The following is a 20,143-nucleotide window of genomic DNA, read 5'->3' as shown; positions in this document are numbered from 1 at the left end:
CCTTTCTCTGGCTAGGACTGCTTATAAAGCTGTCTGTCAAACATGGTTATAGCCCTGGCTCTCACCTGTCATCTGACTAAACATCCTCTCAAACCCCCTGTGTAATACGGATGCACTTCAGACCATCTGTTTACAGGCTTGCATTGATCTAAGTGGATGTTTACTTTTATTTGTATAGCACTTTTACAGGTCTACTCATGTTGATAATGCATTAAGCTGGGCATTATATATGACACTCAGTTCATTTTTCTAAACAGACAAGAGAACAGCTAGCTTAAGAGTTGGCATCAATTACCAAAATTCAATTTTTAATATGCTTTTAGTTCCTTTTCCATGTTTTGGAAATTTGAACTAAGAAATTATTTTCAATTATTTCCAATCACTTCTTACAGAGTTCTTTTGCACTAAAGCAACATAACTAACTGCAAATGCATCCCTACAAAATGCAACTCACTATAGGATGCTGGTAAAACAGATGGCAAACCCTATAATAGCCATTAAAAAACTACAGGATACTGAAGTCACATTGAAATCAACACAAAAAATCTCAGTAATTAAAATGGGACAATGATAGCATCCTTAGTACGCTTGATATAACATAGTAGTTGGTTGAAAAATGCCTTTTGGGGTTAGCTTGAGACAAGGTAGGTCAAGTTTCAACTCTCTCTGGCACAGATTTTCTGGAGGACCTTGAGCATGTCCGACAGGTACCCTCCGTCCAGATGTGCTGCGTTGGCAGCAGAGATGACCACCTCAGCTGCAATTTCACTGCTGGAGGACTGCAGATGTGCTCCACGGCCAAGCCTTAACCTGTTTCAGCCAACGCTAGTGAGGATATAAAAGATGTGCTATTTAAGCCAGTCAGCTAATTCTAACCCGCGTTGGGAGCGCTCCTGGGAACACCACAGCCAAAGGCAGGATGCAACGGGAAGCTCTGCCAGGAGGCAGCAATGACAATTACAAGTATTGTATTATAATGTATTCCTCAACACAGCTGTCTGTAGACTGCACATCTAAGTGTTGAGATACCACTTAATGAATGGCCACGGCAGCCTTGAACTCACCACAAGCTGCAAGACTCATGTAAGTATGGAGTAACCACACGTTCAGGCCATGCAGGGCTCTGTCACACTAAAGCTAAACTGGTGGGAGGAACAAACCTCGGTAATTAGAAGCTGTGTAATGCTGCTGAAGTACAGTGGTAACACCTTTGTTTCTCTGTGCTTTATTCACATCTGAGAGAAGTAGAATTAACCACCCCACCTCCCAAAACATTCTCTCCACAAATGAGTTAAAGATTGAAAGTTCATCAGGCAACACAGTTATGGCAACTCCAGAGCCACCTTAAAATATGAACACAACCTTGAACTCAAATCATAAACAGAACTTAAGCAGAAGCTTGAAGTTCTTTGCTGAATCAATATATCAACACCATTATCTTTACATCTAGGAATACTGAGCCAGACTGTTTTCTTATTGATGTTTGCATAAGCAACAAATACAAGTCAAGGGAGTTTTCTATTGATGCCAGACTGATTATATTTTTAGTTCTGTCAGCAAGCTGCCAAAAGACCTCAGGCAAGTCCTCTAATGGTTCTGTGCTTTAGTTTCTTTCTTTTCCATACAATAAGCAACAAGTAACCTTCCTGACACTGGGATTTCAACATACAGTATGTTTGATAGGCTCTGTAAGTCTCTGATGGAAGCATCTACAAAACACGGAGGGCTCTCTAACAAAGATTCAGACTATTTCATATGAAAATCTATCTGCTGAGGTCAGCTTGCCGATTTTAAAGACTTAAAAAGCTCTACAGTGGAGAAAGAATGGAAAATTAAGGACATGAGGTGAAATGTCCCTGACAGTTTCCTCTTGGACAAGATGGACACAGTCCAAAATTTCTTTATACTTTCTTTTCCTCTCTCCTCTCCCAGAGGTGGTTTTCTATTGTGTATGTGTTGAATGGTAGGTTTGCTGGAGTTAAGCCAAAGAGAGAGGTAGATGGCTACCTTTGTGGTCAGAGGAGGGAGGGAAGGATTTCCTATTGCAGAACAAAGCTGAGTTATTGATAAAATCCACTAATATGCTGAGTATTAGGAAATGCTGGCTGATTTCTTTGCATGTGGGGTTTTGTGCAAATACTTAAAATTTGGGGAAACTATCTGAATTCAGTAATGGTGTAATTTCTGGACATCTCCTGTCCCTGGTGCTCAGAACAAAGAATGAGAAGAATCTTTCTTCCCTTCTCTCTTTCTACCTCGCTTCCCTATTCAGCAAGTTAAAAAAAAAAAAAAAAAAAAAAAAAAAAAAAAGCTGAAGTAGGGGCTAGGCATTTGGGAGAAATTGAACTTCAGGTTGTTCTTGCAAGCTGACAAACTGCTCTGGCCACCAGAAGAGAAAGATGCTGTTCCAAAGTACACTCACCATTAGTATGTCTGCTGTGATAGCCCAGTTTGAAAACAGAAGAGTTTCTCCGATAAAAATGCAAATCTGTTGTAACAAAACACACAAAAAGGAGAAGATTTATTCACTTGACATTCAAAGGAAAAATAACCTATCACAAACTTTCCTTTGCTGCCTATTTGTCTCAGACCTACAGAAAACACTCCTTGTTACTCTTCTTATCCCAAATATTAGAAAACTATAGACTTTTATCTGAGCTCTAGGGGGTTGGCCTGTGACTCTGTTAGTGTAAACTGTTTATGATCTACAGAGCAGCTAAACAGAGGGCTGACACATTCAGTTACAGAAGAACATGAGAAGCCAGCAAGAAGAGACAGCCCTGGTCTTCCATACTTGCATCATTCTGTTCCAAAAGCCAGTTAAAAAAGGCAAGAAGGCTACAACTCCCCAAAACACAGCCATTTTCACACTAGGAATTAAGTTCCGAGTTAAGTTCTGCAGCAAACCAAACGAGGTTGTCTGCCCACTATATGCAAGATCTCTTCCCTCCTCTGATAGCATATTTCTGTCCTTTTTGAGGGGGACGTAGGTCTAGGCACTACAACATCTCAAGCATTACACTGGTAATATCTATGTACAATCAAAACATGACTTAAGTATGGCTTTTGCAAAATCAGTGTCTTTCAGTGAAATGTAACTCTTGACTCTGTGGAGGAGGTCAACAAGCCACATTAAAAGCCCTGTGTATGTAGTTGGATGAGAGCTTTTTATGGTGGTGTGAACAGCCACCACATGTGCTTGGTGGCTGGCACTCCCAGTTGTGCTGGTACAACAGGGCCAAGCAGGGATTCAGAGCAGGAAACTGAGACAGAGCAAAGAATCTTTTGTTGGGGGGGAAATAGAGGGAGAGGGGCTTCTTTTGCTTATTTTTAACCCAAATCAGTTGTCTGATGCAGCTCACTGAATGGTTCTACTAGCAGTTGAAGAACTGGAAATGATCAAGAGGAGAAACAAATTTAACCTGGCCTTATCATTAAACTGAGTCCAATGGGGCAAGGGTGACATGGCTTCAGGAGAAACACTGCCTCCATCAAGAAGCTTTTTACTCAAATTTCAATTATAAACCTTTTGCTTTTATACTGTATGTTAACAATTTATCAAAGAAATGTTGGTTCAAGAGGATGAAAAAACAAGGATAGAAAATCTTCCACACACACGTTTCCCTCTGCTTTTGTGTATTACGAAGAACAGAACACATGGACAAAATACTACATAAATAACCAGACTTGATAAATCAGCTCCCTCATTCTCCACCAGTAAGAAGGCAAACAAAAATCCTTCAATCTCCCTCCAGAAAGTTGCTTTTTGCCCAGCTAACCCATTTCTTTTTGTGGCACCTAGAGAGAAAACATTACTCCTGGAATGTTTTAGGTAGCTGGGGATACTAGCTATGGAGATCTGGATTCTGGCAATTGAAGATTCACCCATTTTAATTACCGTACCTTCAGTTTTTGTTATGTTGCATAGGCTACAATTCATTAATGAAACAAAGCCAGCAAGAAATACAAGACACACCTTGTTCTGAAGCACCATTGAGAGGGGTGTTGTTCTGTGGCGTTCCTGTGAGCTCTGAGGGGCTGACAGGCACAGCCACTGCCCCGGTCCCTGCTGCCTGCACAGGCACAGGTTGGGGCAGGAGGAGGAACGCAAGAGTGGCAGCTATGGCATGATGTGACCATCGCAATTCTCTTTCCCACACACCGGTTGAGATTGCCTAAACCCCTCAGACCATCATGTCACTGCCAGAAATAGTTTGCTTTATTTAGCGAGTCTTACACATTGACCTACAGAAAGCTTCCTCTATTTGTTTCTAAAATTGTCTTTGTTTCCCACACATTTTCCCTCTCTATTCCCTCTTTCTGTGACTGGATCTGCTTCCTCTATGAAGGTGTCGGAGCCAGTCATTATGGCCCAGCTGGTCAGCTAGGAAATCTCCTCTTTCCATTTTCCCACTGTCCACTGGTCTGCCTTGAACTTGTCTCTCACTGAAAATCAGAACTGCCAAGCTAAGAAACACAGATCCAATGAATCAGGGTGCTGACAGGAGTTGAAGCCATGTGTTATGCAGCAAGGGCATACCAGAGCCCCAGGTGGGCTCTCAGGACCTGCTCTGAAATCTGTCCTAGTGCAGCTCTGCGGCTGCTGTTACTGGGGTTCTGTGGCTGGATAGATTAAACTGAGCTTGGGAAAGATGTAATCACACTTCTGATTATGGCATTGCCATGCCCTGCCTGTTCATACAGTACTGCAGACAGGCAACTGCTTGCCTTAAGGTTATATGGATAACAGACACATAACACATATGCATTGCTACACACAGCAAGGAAAACTTGCCCCCTTCTGCAGGTATTCAGCACAAGTCCTATAAATAAATCATTGAAATCCTACAGATTTCAGAGCACACCAGTTCTGAACTGCTGAATGTGTATTTCACCCACCACGTTTCCACAAAACACATGCTTAATATGTGGATACTGGTAAAAGGAAAAGCGGAACAAGAGGAAGATCAAAAAGTAGGACAAAAGATACTGACATTAAAAAAAAGTCTGTCCTTCAGCTGCTAATGGGGATTTATAAAAATGAGTTCTTCCCCTGCAAAGGGCATATGAGGATATGTGGCATTTCTGCTGGAGAGAGACTCTAGGGATGCTTACTGCAAATAGGGCAGCCTCCAGAATAGATCAATACCTCCTGAAATGCTCACGGTTTTGATTCCTCACACACTTTTCAAAGCCTCATTTTACACTGAGATTTCAGCTCTACAGATAAATCCTCTTCCAAATCCAGCTGTGTTGTAAAATATCTCACCATCTCCATGTGGTGTCCAGTTGTGATGAGCTGACAGAAGTTATATCCCCCTCAAGTCTCTCTGTTTTTGTGATCAGTAGCAAATTCTGATGAGCAGGTTTCAGTGTGGCCACACCAGCAGCTCTCACAGCAAGTTCTAAGCAGGTTATAAACTCCTTCCATGGCTATTTGCAAAGTGCATATCTGTCTACATCTTCATTACTTGTATTTCTCTGAAATCATGGGTAAGACTCCCATATGTACTCCTGAATTTGAAGCAAGTATAACTCCATCTCAGTGTTGGGCAATATTGATGCCTCAGAAGTAGGTATGTTACCAACACCATGTCAACAGAAAGTCCCTGGCGTTAAGACTTAGATGCTGTAAAAGCTTTATGGCAAGGATTTACCCTGGGATTTGCTGTTTCTGCAGATCATAAAATGTCTTTGGGGAATTTAAATAGATGTTGAAATTGAGGTACAACAGGAACTTGGAGCAGTGTGAAAAGGAAGGCAAAGCAAAGCACTTTGCTCCAGTCATTTGGAGATTTAAACTAGTGTAAAATCTGCTGTTGAAATATCTGAGTAGTGTGATACAATGATGCCATACAGCTAATGGGTTTCAAGAGAGAGGTTTGAAAACCAACATTTCAAAGAGTACGTATTTCAGAAAGAGTGGGCCTTAAAGATATGCAAATCTCTGTTTTAAGGAGCTGGACTACAACACACAAATCCACATGCTTCAAGGAAAACAGGGTAAGAATTGATCGGACTATACAGCCAAGCAAGATACTAAAAGATAGAAATACAAGTGTCTGGGCAGCTAAATTATATAGAATGCTCTTTTACTCCAAGATTGCAATAGCATTGAATGGCATGGAAAAACAAGGGCTCGTGTTTGAAAGTTGCCTTGAAAAATCAATTCAACTGATATAATATATAGCACCACCATGGTAATACCCTGTGTTATGAGACAGTGGTAGCTCCAACATAGACTGTTCTCCCAGTTGGGCTTAGCACCAGTAACACTAAACAGCAACAGCAACAGGTGGTGTGTCATTGTTTTCTGTTTATATTAATTTATAGTGGATGCCTTGTCCACAGATCTTCTAACTCTAGGTTATTTACAAATATTAATGATCTAAGCTACCCTGACCCCTTGTAAGTTAAGGATTCTCATTTTTGCTGAGGCAAAACAAAGTTAAATAACTAAAGCAGTGTCACATGTAGAATCTATAAAGACAGTTCAAATCTCTGAATCTCTGATTCCCCAGTCGACACATTAGCTAGACTCAGGATCTGCTTTCTATGCATCAGTTTCCAGCAGCAGAGAGAGCATATTTGGGGCTACAGAGAGGCAGTGTTACCCACAACAAACGTATGCTTCAGCCTAAAAGCATCAGCAAATATGCTTATATTTCTCAGACCCCCTCCATATGCAGGTATCATTTCCTTTGCAAATCATTGGCTCTTTATTAGATTTACTGCTCATGCATAATAAAACAAATTGCTTCTAAGATTGGTTAAATAATACCATCTATATACATTTACACAATGCAAAATAATCACATGGCTAATAAAAAAAACTAAGAAAAAAAGATGAAAATGAGACCAATAACCACCTGTTGTTGCAAAATTTTTGAAAACGGTATTTCAGGTTTAGAAAGGGAGGACTTTTTCCATAAAGAGACTAAACACCACAAATGAACATGTCTGTCATCAGGTCTGAGAAAGGAGAAAATCACAGGTCTGGCTGCACAAAGAGGTGGAGGGGAGGGGCAGGTGGAGGGATATGACAGATCACTCAGAGGAGGGTTAATGCTTCATCAACCAGTGACACCCTCTCATAGGTTGTCTGAGGTGATCGTTTTTCTGCTGAATCAAAGTTTGATTCCAGACCGTGCCACAAACCAGAGGACTGAATCTCTTCTCACACTTTCTAAAGAGCCAGAGTAGGCATTCTTGGTTCTGTCTTAACGTTTTCAAACTTGCATTTTTTTTTCTGTATTTAATGATGAAAATATCCACAGCTAGGCTACTGCTAGAAATACAGAGAAGCAAGGAACCACAGTAGATTGGTTGGCTGGTAAATTGTAAATGGATTCTCCTTGCTGGGTAGTGTGCACTGCTCTGTGGAAGCCAAGGGTGGGCTTTCAGAAATTATCCCACTACTCCAACCATCTCCTGCTTTCCCTTCAAAAACTTCTCCCAGGTCCCAGGCTTCTCTCTATTACATTGAAAGTGAACCTGGGACCTGGATTTCTACTCTCTGCTGAAAGCAAGATTCTAGTCTGAAGCTGGATTATTATACTTGTGTTTTTCCTTTTTCCTTCGGTCTATTTGTCTGGATCTATCTTTTTATATACTTTGATTATAAACACTCAGGGAAGGGGCATATTTTAATCTGCAGTTCTGCAGCATCAAGTACTGTGGGTTCCTGGGCTCGGACTTTCAGATGCTATAGTAATACAGATACCAACAAATTGAAATTACATGGTAGTTAATATTGGTCTGCAGCAAGCTACCTAGTTATGGAAATTAATGGTACTTATAGATAGCCAAAAGCATGCCCACAGACAAATTATACTGTAATTCTAATTTGGTCCCACTGCAGCTACAATACCCTTACTGCAAGGGAAGTGGTCAGTTTTCCTGTACCAAAACATTAGGCAAGAGCAATAGAGGTAGGGATAGAGGTATAGATAGAACAACCCAAAGACAGGGAACTGTGGGTTTCCATGCATGTGCTAAATCACCAGCTCTGAATTCTGATAACAGTTAGTAAGTGGGGATAAGCAGCTGAGATGTCATTTTCCCTCCAGGCCCATCCAGATAGTGCCAAAATGCCAAGGGGCAAAATGAAGGACATTCAGAGGGGGAAAAACAAGACCAACATCTCAGGCTTCCTGCAGGGGACAATGCACGGACCCTTCTAAGGAGTTTGGAAGAGAAAGTAAGACTGGCATATGCAAAGGATTATACTTACATAGGCTCCCACAATGCTGCTCTTGGCAGCAACGAAGATGAGACAGATGAAGATGGCTGATCCTAGCATGCCAACAGCACAGACAAGAGGATCAGCTCGCTGGGTTTTTAACCGGCACCATTTGGTTGCCCCTGCCCCTGTGATTACACCCAGGAAACCAGTGAAGCATGTGATTGCTCCGAAGATCAAGCTATTAAAAAAAAAAAAAAAAAAAGAAACAAAAGAGACAGGTTTGGGGTTTTTTTTGTTTTCCCAAAAATGGGCATGGTCTTTCAACAAATTATTAGGGTAAACTGACTAATGGAAATCTGCCCCTTGGCTTTTCAAATTTAAAATAAAACAAATGCGCTCCCCTGCTAAGTGCTTGTGATTTTTGCACTCTTGCCCTGCAATTAAGAAGAACACAGCATATGAAATTCAGCCTTGTACACAGGCATCGATCAACATGCAAAGAGGTGCAAAGGGCCCACAGACTGCTTCTCTGTGTGGAACTCAGCTTCCTGTAAAGTGCATTGTGCAGCTAATTCTGTATGCACAAAACTAAGAAATAACCTGCACATTGATCATGTAAGGTGAAATCATGGATAGCACAGGCACTAGGAAGCCTAAAAAGACGGTAAAGAGCAGTGACTTTCAACATACTTTGACTTTCTAACTCCTTTCAGACCACTTCAAAGAAGCCTTCTGCTGTTAGGGTACACATTTGAAATGTGTTAATTTAAATTGAAAGAGCCAGGAGCTGTCAAGGATTCTCTGTATTGTATGTGCAGGACTTGGATTACAGAGTGGCAACTACATTACAGTAGCTCCAGGGCAGCTCAAAACATACATGTCATCAAGGAGTGGAAAACTTCTCTTTGTAAACAGCAGATGGGCAGTCAGACCGGAGCTGTATTTTCTACGCACTGCATTTTTGCAGAATAGACTGGGACTGCCCGCTGGGCGCTCTGGTTGATGGTCCTCCAAACCACTAAGTAGTTTACTTCAGATGGGATTGTGTCAGCTAGAGCAAGAAAGTTTTCCTAATGTTATTTTTCCCTCACAAGCTAAAAAGCAAACGAGCTGACAAAAGGCAGTTTTTCATATCTTTTACTCACCTGGAGAAATGCTTTTTTAACGTTTTGTTTTGTGCCATCATGGTAAAGCACAAACCAATGAATTACTTTTCATCATTTATGTGCTGTAAATTACATAACCAGCACTGAAAAAAACAAAGCACTGTATAACATGAAGCACCCCAGACCGAAGTGTCCCAGATCTCTGCACCATTCTACAGCAAAACTCAGCAAACACAGTAGTATACAGAGCGATTAAAGACATAAAAACAAAAGTATTCAGGGTTAGTCCCCGCAGCCTTTAGGGGAAAACAGTCCAACCTCTGAATTACAGCCACCTCTGTGGCTACCCAACCTGCCACCTTATTCTGCTGCTATCACAGATAAGTATGGGTCTTAAGAAACCAAATTCTCAGCTCTTCAAACATCCTCTCAGTCAAAGACAAAAGTCTCTTTCCTACTTCTGCACCATAGCCTGGGAACGAAGACAAAGCTGAGGTAACTGCTTCTCCCTTGGTTTGACTTCATGCAATGAAGAAGAGAAATAAAACCTAGTTTACAATCCCAGCATTTCCTACCATTGTTGCAAAGACCTAGAGGAAATTACAGACATTCTAGAAACTTGACTTCATGGGATTTGCCTGTTTCCTCTGGCAAATAAGCCCCCACCCCCTTTTCCCCCTCTTTAAAGCAGAGGACTATGAATCTCACCTATCTTTGGTGCTGCAGGGCTGTGAGCTGCAGGTCTCTGCTGTCTTCTGCACAACCTGTGCTCTGTGAAGGTAGAGAGGGATCCACATGCCAAGTGCCCCTGTGGCAAAGGAGACAGCTGAAGTGGCCAACGATGAGAACACATAGCTGCGGCTGTGGAGATGCAAGAGGCAAAAAACAAGAGAAGGTTTAGTGGGAAAAGCAAAAAGCAGGAGGCCCAGGACAGAAGCCAGTGCTTCAGTGACAAAACACAAGTGTTCCCCCATACTAGCCACCTCCGTTAGCCAAGGGCCAGAGACAGTACAAGGTATAGAGCAATGGAGAATGAGAGAGATGGAATATTTCTTCCTATCTGATGCTCTATTGATAATAATGTACTTAACTCTTCAGAGGAGCTTCACAGAGACAATTTTTCATGGGACTGCTTCAGGAGACAATCAGTACTTAGTCACTAAGACATCATGTGTGTATTACAGGCCTTTCACTGTAATATCCCCTGTTTACCTGGATGAGCAGTTTCACTTCTCCTTCACCATCCATGCCACCATATGATTACTACTTGAATAAAGTACCAAAATAAGTAATAGTGATAAATTAACCATCATCACTTTTCATAATCCTTTGATACTGGATGACAATACCAGCAAGGCATTCTAGCCAGCGGTGCTAAGAATGATGGACACAAGTTTCTCATCAGAATTCTGATTCAACGCTGAATTCCCAAGTGCAAGACTGACACATTCATAGGCAAGATTTCTGAAAGCAAGTACAGCTGCTTAAACACTCATGAGCATGTGATCTTTTATGTATATATACAAGGACCCAAGCACATTCAGTGCCCATGCATTCAGTCATATGTCGTTGTATAATCATATATATATTTAAATTTGCCATGTAGTGCAAGCTTTTGTGTATTTTTTCCTCTTATATTTCTCTGGCATTTAACTCTCTTATTCCCCTCAGCAGGTTAGCTCTTTCAAGGAAGAAAAAGGATCTAAGCATCTGAACAACAGTGGCACAACAATTAATACAGGAACACAGCAACTTCTACACTTCAAAAGCCTTGATATGTCTGAAGTGTAAGCCAAACAAAGCAGACTCCCTCTTAGATCTCAATCTTGGAAAGGCTAGAGCAAAAGTTGGAATCCATCACTGTCATTGTCGATACCTCATGAAAATGTAACTGTGATTTTCTTTCCTAGCTCCACAGACTAAGCTTCCTGCAACTTCCCTGCCTGTTGTGGCTTTCCAGTTTCACAGTGCTAAGAAGTACAGGCCATTGTACATTCCAGTTAAGCACTAGAGGCAAAACATGCTTTTTATTAGTGCTCTTACTTTCTAATCAGTGCTTTCATGTCTCTTAGCCATGAGGTCCGAGCCTTCAGCTGTCCCCCAAGTTGTTCAACATTTCCTCTTTTAGCAGCAGGTACAAATATCAAGATGAGTGTCCCTGTTATCATTCCCAGGAGTGGAGATACCTGCAAGAAAGGAATAGGGAATTAGCACAGGAGTCAGCAGGGTTTGCTCTGAGTAGTCAATAATAAGCAGATTACATTAGTTTTGTTTCAGCGACTCGATTCCTTACAGTTAGCCAGAATGTGTAAGTACACTGGGGCATCTGCTTCTTTCCTTCCTCCCTGACATTCCCTGGACTCTCTTATCTCACTCTGGAAGCACGTAGCTTTGAGAGTACTCTGATTAAGGCAGTCCATTTCTCTGTGTTATTAAAGTACCAACATTTATCTAATACAGTTCTTCAGTGATGTTTTACTCTTTGGAAACCTACTCACAGCTGGCCTAAGAGACCAACTAGTTTCTGGGAGACTGCAGAAATCTTTTAAAGGCAATGGGGCCAGGTAAAATATTTCTGGATGTAGGGAGCATGCTGGCTTTGAAAATCCTTGCTTGACATGCATCCCTCTTCCAGATAATCCACAATGGCTTCCCATAATCAGGCAACTTCCTTGGATTACCTCAGTGAACAACAGACCAAGAAACACTGAAAATTCAGGCTGGAAGATAGGAAACAACACATACAAGAGTTAGGTTTCCCAGTTTCCAATCCTTTCTCCCAATCACTACACAAAAATACAGAGATCCCAGTGTTTTGCAAGCTACAAGTGTGATTCTCGTTTTGACACTAAAATTCCATCATTGACAGAATGGAAAATAACTCTGTTAAGAAAATAGAAACATGGATTTTGACCAAACTATCATCTATTCTGTACATGCTATTTTAAAAATAAATTCCTGTTAAAAAAAAAAAAATGATTCCCATAATAACCCGAGAACGGCCTTTACACATAGAGCAGTTTCACACACAAAGATGACAAACCCAGAATTCTTCAAGGGAAGGGAAGACAAAAATATTTCAGAACTAGAAAGCCAGGAAAATCCCTCATCCACGGATAAATGAAGCCTGATACAGTATCCTTAATACAGTTGAAGACAAGACACAGCACTGTTTAAAAAAACCCAGAAATTCTGGGATTTTCTGGGGCTGTATAATTTAAAGTCTCCTTGATTTTTATCGAAAGACTTAATCCCCCAACAGGACAGTATCCATTGAGACTCAGTAATGCTCCAGTAAAACACAGATGCTACTGCTAAATCCAGAGACAAAGCTGCACTTGCCAATGTGCCATTCTGTCTTCTTCATCCCACTGAAGTACAGATTATTCTTGACCTCTCCTGGATTTGGAGACCACAGGAGATCACAGAGGGAAGCATCACCTAGGGGAATCTTTCACGTTTTGTAAGAGCACAGTAATTGCCACAGGGACAGAGGCTGCTTTACACTGATGCCTGGAAGCTTTCAACATGTGCTGTTTGACTACGAAAAACAAGAAAAACTGTCTAAAGCAACCATCACAGAAGCGTGCATCTTGTCAGATTCCCTGCAATATTGCAATATTGTCTTTCAGATAGCCTGGATTTCTCAGGATAACTGTGGAGAGTTCATCTGAAGAAAAAGATGCTAGTGAGGATTTCTTTGCACAAATCAATCATTTGAGTTTTACAGACAGAAGCACAAGAGTGCTCCAATGTATCAACCTCATTAAAACCCACTGACCAGGAGGAGGGACTCTCGGGTTTCTTATTCCTTGTGCTGGCCTCTGCTCAAAAGTTACTTTTACCCTTAAAGCATTTCTGCTACTGAATGAGGTAGCCATCCTCTTGGTGTGAAGCTGTAGGCTAAGAATCTTTTCATTTCAGGTGCACAGCTGAAACCTACTCTCCACTCTCTTAGCTGCAGATGAACCTCATGGTGATTTTCCTGGCTTTGCTTACCCTTGCTGGACAAGGAGGGAATGGCTTGTGCAACAGAAGGGCACATTTGCTTGAGATGGGAACACATGTAATTCACCAGCTGTTGTTATAAATGTCATTGGCCTGAGCTTCATGAGATTCATTGTCTTCATGAAGTGCCAGAGCCAGAGAATGCACCTCATGGGGGCTCATGCCACCCAGACTGCCAAAGGTCAGAAAACAGTTCTGCTGGGCCACTTCCTCTCAGCTCTTTCAAGACATCTTTGTGTGCAGGATCTGTTTGTGCGTATGCGATTGCAGTGTATTATCTTTTCAACACATTTATCAAGGTCCCAAGAGGTTAAAATAGAAGGAAACCGACTGTCTCAGGGCAGAAAAACAAGCGGAAACTGGAACAAACTGTTTTTTCCTCAAAGCAGGAAGTCATTCTCGGAGTTTCTTGACAGCAGAGGACTGAAAGACTGTGGAGTTGATTTAAGGCCAATGCATCATCTTCCCATCCCCATCAAGAAATCATAGTCGACTGATAATAAAGTAATTGGAAAATTCTAGTTCCCAGGCCAGGAAAAAAAAACATGTACAAAGAGCCAAAACCACATACTTTTCCCCCTTAGAGAATATATCTGCTATGCAATTACTATCCATAGATGTAATTTCCAATCCTTTACCTTCTATATATAATAACAGGTTCAGGAACTGTGTGATAGAACTGATAAACAGATGCAATGATTATTAAGATATTATTAAGACTGGCTTACCCGCAACGCCCAGTGCCAGTCTCCAGCAACCTGCTTCACACTTGAGCCAGTGATGTATCCCAAGCCACTGCAATAAATACCAGGATGAGAGCCAGTCAGATCTTTAACAGAGTACCACAGTCACAGATCTTCTTAAACAAAGATAGAAAGAGGCACAATTGATTGTGTGTCTTGGGCTCTCTTCTGCAGGAAGAAACACAGGGGGTGAAGCGGATGGTGGCTAATATGTAATTCTTCCCAGCACTGTTGATCTAAAAATGCTCAAACTTGATGGAAATTTGGACGTTGATCTCAAGTTTAGAACTGACCTTTCAATCTACAGTGGATAGAAACAAAGCCTCAAAAGGAATTTATTTCCCAATTTAATTTCTACATCAGGCATTTCTGTGGACTAATATGACTACTTAATAATTTTATGTTCAAGCTCTCAGTTAAGAAGTGCCCTTCAAGGACACACTATATTCCATCATTAATTTTTTTTCTTGTCATTTAATAGCACTTAGTTCTAATTACCCATGAGGAGATCACTTTCCATAAGCTTCTAAGAAAAAACAAGAGGAATATGCAAGACAGTCTAATGTGAGAAACATCAGACCTGAAGCTTGGAAACCTCCTCTGAAGATAAAGGAGCAACAGGACCTTCAGCCACATGCTAAGAATGACACTGAGGTAACAGACGGTGGCTCACAAGAGGCTAGATAAAGGTGAACATAGCCATGCTTCTCTCAAAGTGAAGTGGATGGATGTGAATATCAAAAAAATTCCTTTTATCAAAACTGCTGCATTTGTTGCTGAGATTGTCTTGGCTAGAAGTTGCCAGGGCTACTGTGGGGCAGCTGTCAGCCATCACATGAACACTCTGCAAAGATTTGGAGGTTGCCATCTATAATCACCCCAAAATGGGGCTTTTTACACAGACAGGCCCCAAAATCAAACCACGGATCCACACCTCTGTTGGATATTCAGATAATTTAGTCCCAGAATCAGGCTCAACAGGATGAATATTTGTCATTTCTTGCTAGCCATAGTGCAGTGAATTCTCTGTGTAAATACTTGGCATCCTCGGCCCTCTTGGGAAAATATTCTTTTTACCACTTAAGGACTTGGCTGTCTCTTTTTCCTCAAGAGCAAAGGGATGTTTATGAGTTTTATCTCAGGGATGAGTGCTCTAACTCATAAAATGCACCACTCTGAACCAGAAGTTTTTCCCTGAGTTTGGAGGGATTAAACTGCTGTTTTCATGTTTTCCGTGCTGGAAATGAACCCATGATGCCACTTTTTCACAGGATGTTGTCCAGCTCTGGGAATTGGTATGTAAACTATGCGAACCCACCCTGCCTACAATCTCACAATAGCAGGTCAGCCATTATTTTTAAAAAGTAAAAATAAAAAAAACCAAAACAACACAGATTCCCTCCTGTCCCAACAATCAGATACTGCATTGGGCTGATAAGGGAACTCAATTGAAAGAAAGTGCCAGAGGAAATAACTACCCCAAATCTGAATCTGCCTCTTGCTTTCATCAGGCATCTCTGGGCTTGGCTGTCCTCCACTGCTCAGCATTGAGGAAGAGTGGGAACAATCATTACAGTTTCTCTCTTCAGCCTTACTGTCTACACCAGTCTTCACAATTTCTCCTAATTGCTGTTTCAGTGGCCATAGCACTAAAATGTTTCAGTGCCCATTGCTATTGCAGCTACCAAGTCACCTAAGACTGGCTTAACTGCATTTTCCAAACTCAGTCAGATTGGCCAAATTCAAGGTTGGGCAGAATTTGAGATTAAACTAAAAAGATTTTTAAAGTCAACATTTCAAACTGTGTATGTTACATAACATGCTCCTCTTGAAACCTCTGATATTTAGGACTGTCACATAGAAGCAGGTATACATTTGCTCACTTTTGAAAACTCAGCCCAGTGTCTTAAGAGAACTTGATTTCACAGTAACCTGAAAGACATGGCCTAAAGAAGGCACAGACCTCATGTGAATTGAAGCAACAATTCAGAGAACCTATATAACATTATCCAAAATGATAGTTTAATTTAATAATGTTAAAAAAAACTCAGCTAAAATATTTTCGATTCCATTTCCACCCCATTGCTGTAAAAAAAAAAAATCCTTCCCACTAATTCCCAGAAGTCACACATGAACCAGTAACAGGGCTAGAAAAAGGATCCAATTCCTGCAACTAATTAGTCACTGCTCACAAAATTTTCCTGTTTAAACCATCCCAGCCAAAGACAGAGGAACTATGATCATTAGCAGCCTAAGATCTGTGTGAGTTTACTTTAAGAGAAAAGCCCAAGCCAGATGAAAGAAGCATTATGTCACTTACCTGCCAAGAGGAATTGCAAAGTAGAAAACAGACAGCATAAGGGTCCTTGTGTTTTTGGTGAAAAGGTCTCCTATGATGGTTGGTGCAATAGTGGAGTAACTTGCTTCACCGATGCCGACCAAACCTCGTGAGAGCACAAGAAGCCAGAAATACTGAGAAAAGAAATAAGACATGTTAGCAGGTCTCCCCTCGTCTTTTTTAATTCAGGATGGACAATGGTGAAATCTGTGCATATAGGGAAATATAAACCCCTGTGACTGGAATGTGATCTCCTTGTAGACATTTACTTTTAAAACCTCAGACTCATTTCATTTGTCTCTTGCTGGGAAGAAAGGGACTATAATTTTTGTGAAGATTTATAGGCATGAAAGAAAAGTAGTAATAATACCTGTTCACTCAATGACACTCAAGAAGATATTCTAATACAGGCAGAAGACCTTCAGTTTATTCTGAGGATGCAGCTCACTCTTGTTAAGCCAGCATCAGTGCACTGACAGAGGAAGGTCTGGGGAGGCGGGTGAGTGTAACAAATCCTGCTCTGGGATCCAGAAAAATCAATCCCAACCTCCTCAGTATGTCAAGGGACAAGTTAAGACTGGTGAAATCCTAAAGGCTCTTCAAAGCTGTGAAAGAGTTCAATGTGCAATCCCCCAAACTCTATTTTTTCCCCTTCATTAGAAGCCATGGAATAAGGGAAGTTTTTCAAAGGTGCTAAGCACCTATCTCACTCCACTTCCTTTGACAAAAAAGCATAAATCTCCCCCTCGTATCAGGAAGGCAAAGTAAGCCAACACTGAAAAACAGTTCTGAGAAACCTCAGGTTACAATCTGAGCTGAGATGCACAGTTACAAAGAGGTAAGACAAGCTTTACTGTGCACCATAGGGACACTGGTGTGCACAGTAAGGAGTAGCCCCAGGTGAACGATTCAGAGCCAAACCAGGCCACGGCACAGGCTGACGAAGGCATTAGGCTGCCCAGAGAAATACATGCCTTTCTGAATAAAGGGCAATCCAACAGAATGAGGAGAGGGACTTCACATTCAGCACAAAACAGCCTAAAAAGGGACAAAAAGGAATTGTTCGCCTAACAGAATTTTCTTTGTGGTCCGTTTCCCTGTTTTAGCCAACATTTTCGTAAACTGCAAGGATCTGATTTTCAAGTCGACCTCTTTCGCTACACTTGCAGTTTTCTGGGTGCTGCTGTGTGAAGGCATAAGGCACAATACTTTGATGCCTAAATACCTGATAGATGAGCACAACCAAGTTCTTAAACATCTAGGTAGCATGAGCTACACACAGAAATGAAGTAACTGCAGGTACAGAAATGAAACAGGCAATTCCAGAAAAGTGTAAGCACAAGGAAATCTATTTCTACAAATGTGACTTCTACAAATCCTCTATTTACTGTTATTATTCATTTGTATGGAAAACAGCATGGATTATGGTAAATATGAAAGTTCTTTGATAACAACTAGCAATTACAATGAGCGATGGAGGGAAAAAGGTGAGTTGCAGCGAAGTGACTGACTTTGTGCCCTACAGCAAAGCTAAGCCAGAGTACAGGGCTCTCATTCACAAATATGGAAAATGCCACGCAGACATCAAGCCACGTGCCTCGGTCATAAATACATCCATCGGCAGACAAAAATCTACCACTGACATGTGCTCATTGTTTTCCTCATTGTAATCCCCTGGTTGATGAGAATTTCTTGAGGATTCCTATAGTCACACAAAACAAATACTTTTGCACATTCTTCGCTGCCTCTTATTTTGATGTAAATTCTGCATTAATTCCTACCTTCTGAGTGTATACAAGTTCCTTGTTTGCTGGCAGGGAGTTTGCAGTGCTGCTATCATTCATACATCTCCCATAAACTGCACATACGCAACAGACATGTGGGTGTATGCAGAAAGGGCACTACTGTGACTCAAGTGATTTAATTTATGCAAATTACCCAATGCTAAACCACTCCACGGCAGAAATATGCTGACAATGATTGGTACACAGGTAACCAATGTATATGGAATGAGCAACAGTATTCATTATATTCTGAATGACTCAGTCATGCAGAATTAGAAAGCAGGGGAACTGGAGGATGATTTTTGTTACTTAAGAGGTTCAGATCCGGATCACAGAGAGGGTGACTGGCAAAATAGTCACCTGCCAGGCCCAGAATGAGTATGTAGATAGTGCTAGTTACACATGTAGAATGACAAGTTTGTAAATCACAGAATCACAGACTGGTTTGGGTTGGAAGGGACCTTAAAGCCCATCCAGTTCCCACTCCCCTGCCCCAGGCAGGGACACCTTCCCCCAGCCCAGGTTGCCCCAAGCCCCGTCCAACCTGGCCTTGAACCCTTCCAGGGAGGGGGCAGCCACAGCTGCTCTGGGCAACCTGTGCCAGGGCCTCACCACCCTCACAGGGAAGAATTTTTTCCTTACATCCAATCTAAATCTCCTCTCTTTCAGTTTAAAACCATTCTCCCCTGTCCTAACCCTACACCCCTGACCAAGAGTCCCTCCCCCCTTTCCCGCAGCCCCTTTCAGCCCTGGGAGGCCGCTCTAAGGTCTCCCCGGAGCCTTCTCTTCTCCAGCTGAACCCCCCAGCTCTCTCAGCCTGTCCTCACAGGGGCGTGCTCCAGCCCCTGATCATCCTGATGAATGTCATCTCAGGTCCATGTACGTCTTTTGTTGGGGGCCCCAGAGCACTGGATGTTCCTCAGATTTGAAATACCTACACAAAAATGACCCAAGTTTGTGCTCACCAGCCACTGTCACTCCCAGTGAATGCACTGGACAGGAATTTCCTCCCAAGAATGCTGTTATAAGGTTCCTCTTACAGTCCTTGCATAAAGCAGGAAAACTGTACAGTTTTCTATTGTGGTAAAGTGTGACTTAGCTCCACCATTATAATTGAATCAGAGTCCCAATACAATGAAATCATCTGCAACAAGTAATATGTTCATTCTTCTCCTCCAGTTCCTCCTTGAATCCTCCTCCCTGGCTTGTCCCATGCTTACTCACTCCAAATATCTGTTTAATATTTAAACTGTTCTCTGAAGCAGTGGTATCCAAATTTAAGTCATGAGATTCTGATTTCAGTTGGCAATAAAAGCAGTCTTATAAAAGCATAATCTACATAACGACGTGAATGGTATTGCCCTTCTGAGATGATATATTCAAGACTACTGACAATTCAGCTATTTAGGTGTAACATTTAGGCAAAACATACAGAAGTCTAAAATAATAATAGGTAATTATAAATAACCAGTTGTATGTTGTGCCTGGTTTTATAACTCTATATCTAGGATTAAAGAGCTAATACTCTTATCCTGCTGTAAGATCTCTTCTGGATCTTTGGCTAGCATGCATCCCATTGAAACCTATACAATAAAATGATGCAGTAATTTGTTACAATAAGATAGAACACCCATTCCTCCATCTCTAATCAGTCTCAAAACTTATGTTTTTGTCATTTCTGAACAGGGACAGCTAGGTAGCTCCCTGAGACAAAAGGTGGACCTTTCTGAGAAAGGCCTACTCTTTTCATCTTCTGTAGAGGAAGAAAAAAATCCAAACAACCAAACAACTCCAAAATTCTTATGCTGCTGCTCATTTGGACCACAGACATGCCATGAACCACTTAGAAACTGGTCCCCAAACCATTGTGAGTACAATACAGGCAACTGCTATTTTTTGTATGTGCATTTATATACATACACCCATACGCACACCCCTCTCTCTGAGTGTATACATACACGATAATGAACATAATCAAT

General features: G+C 41.5%; 1 protein-coding gene across 2 annotated transcripts in view; it reads right to left on the bottom strand.

Annotated features, from left to right (window-relative positions):
• Positions 1–20,143, bottom strand: part of LOC141968243 (sphingosine-1-phosphate transporter SPNS2-like) — a 136,496-nt gene that overhangs the window by 34,820 nt on the left and 81,533 nt on the right. For both annotated transcript variants that reach the window (XR_012634826.1, XM_074922717.1), the window contains exons 4-9: positions 16,363–16,514; positions 14,028–14,094; positions 11,335–11,477; positions 10,000–10,152; positions 8,234–8,423; positions 2,423–2,488 (exon numbers count right to left, since the gene is read on the bottom strand). Coding sequence is in view for 1 of the 2 variants with exons in the window: in XM_074922717.1 (XP_074778818.1) it covers positions 2,423–2,488; positions 8,234–8,423; positions 10,000–10,152; positions 11,335–11,477; positions 14,028–14,094; positions 16,363–16,514 (771 nt within the window). In the remaining variant the exon portion in view is untranslated. The remainder of the gene's footprint in view (positions 1–2,422; positions 2,489–8,233; positions 8,424–9,999; positions 10,153–11,334; positions 11,478–14,027; positions 14,095–16,362; positions 16,515–20,143) is intronic.

The sequence above is a fragment of the Athene noctua genome, chromosome 19 (genome assembly GCF_965140245.1).
Source record: "Athene noctua chromosome 19, bAthNoc1.hap1.1, whole genome shotgun sequence".
NCBI classification, from domain to species: Eukaryota; Metazoa; Chordata; class Aves; order Strigiformes; family Strigidae; genus Athene; species Athene noctua.
The sequence above is the reverse complement of the archived record's forward strand: the minus strand, read 5'-3'. Positions and strand labels throughout refer to the sequence as shown.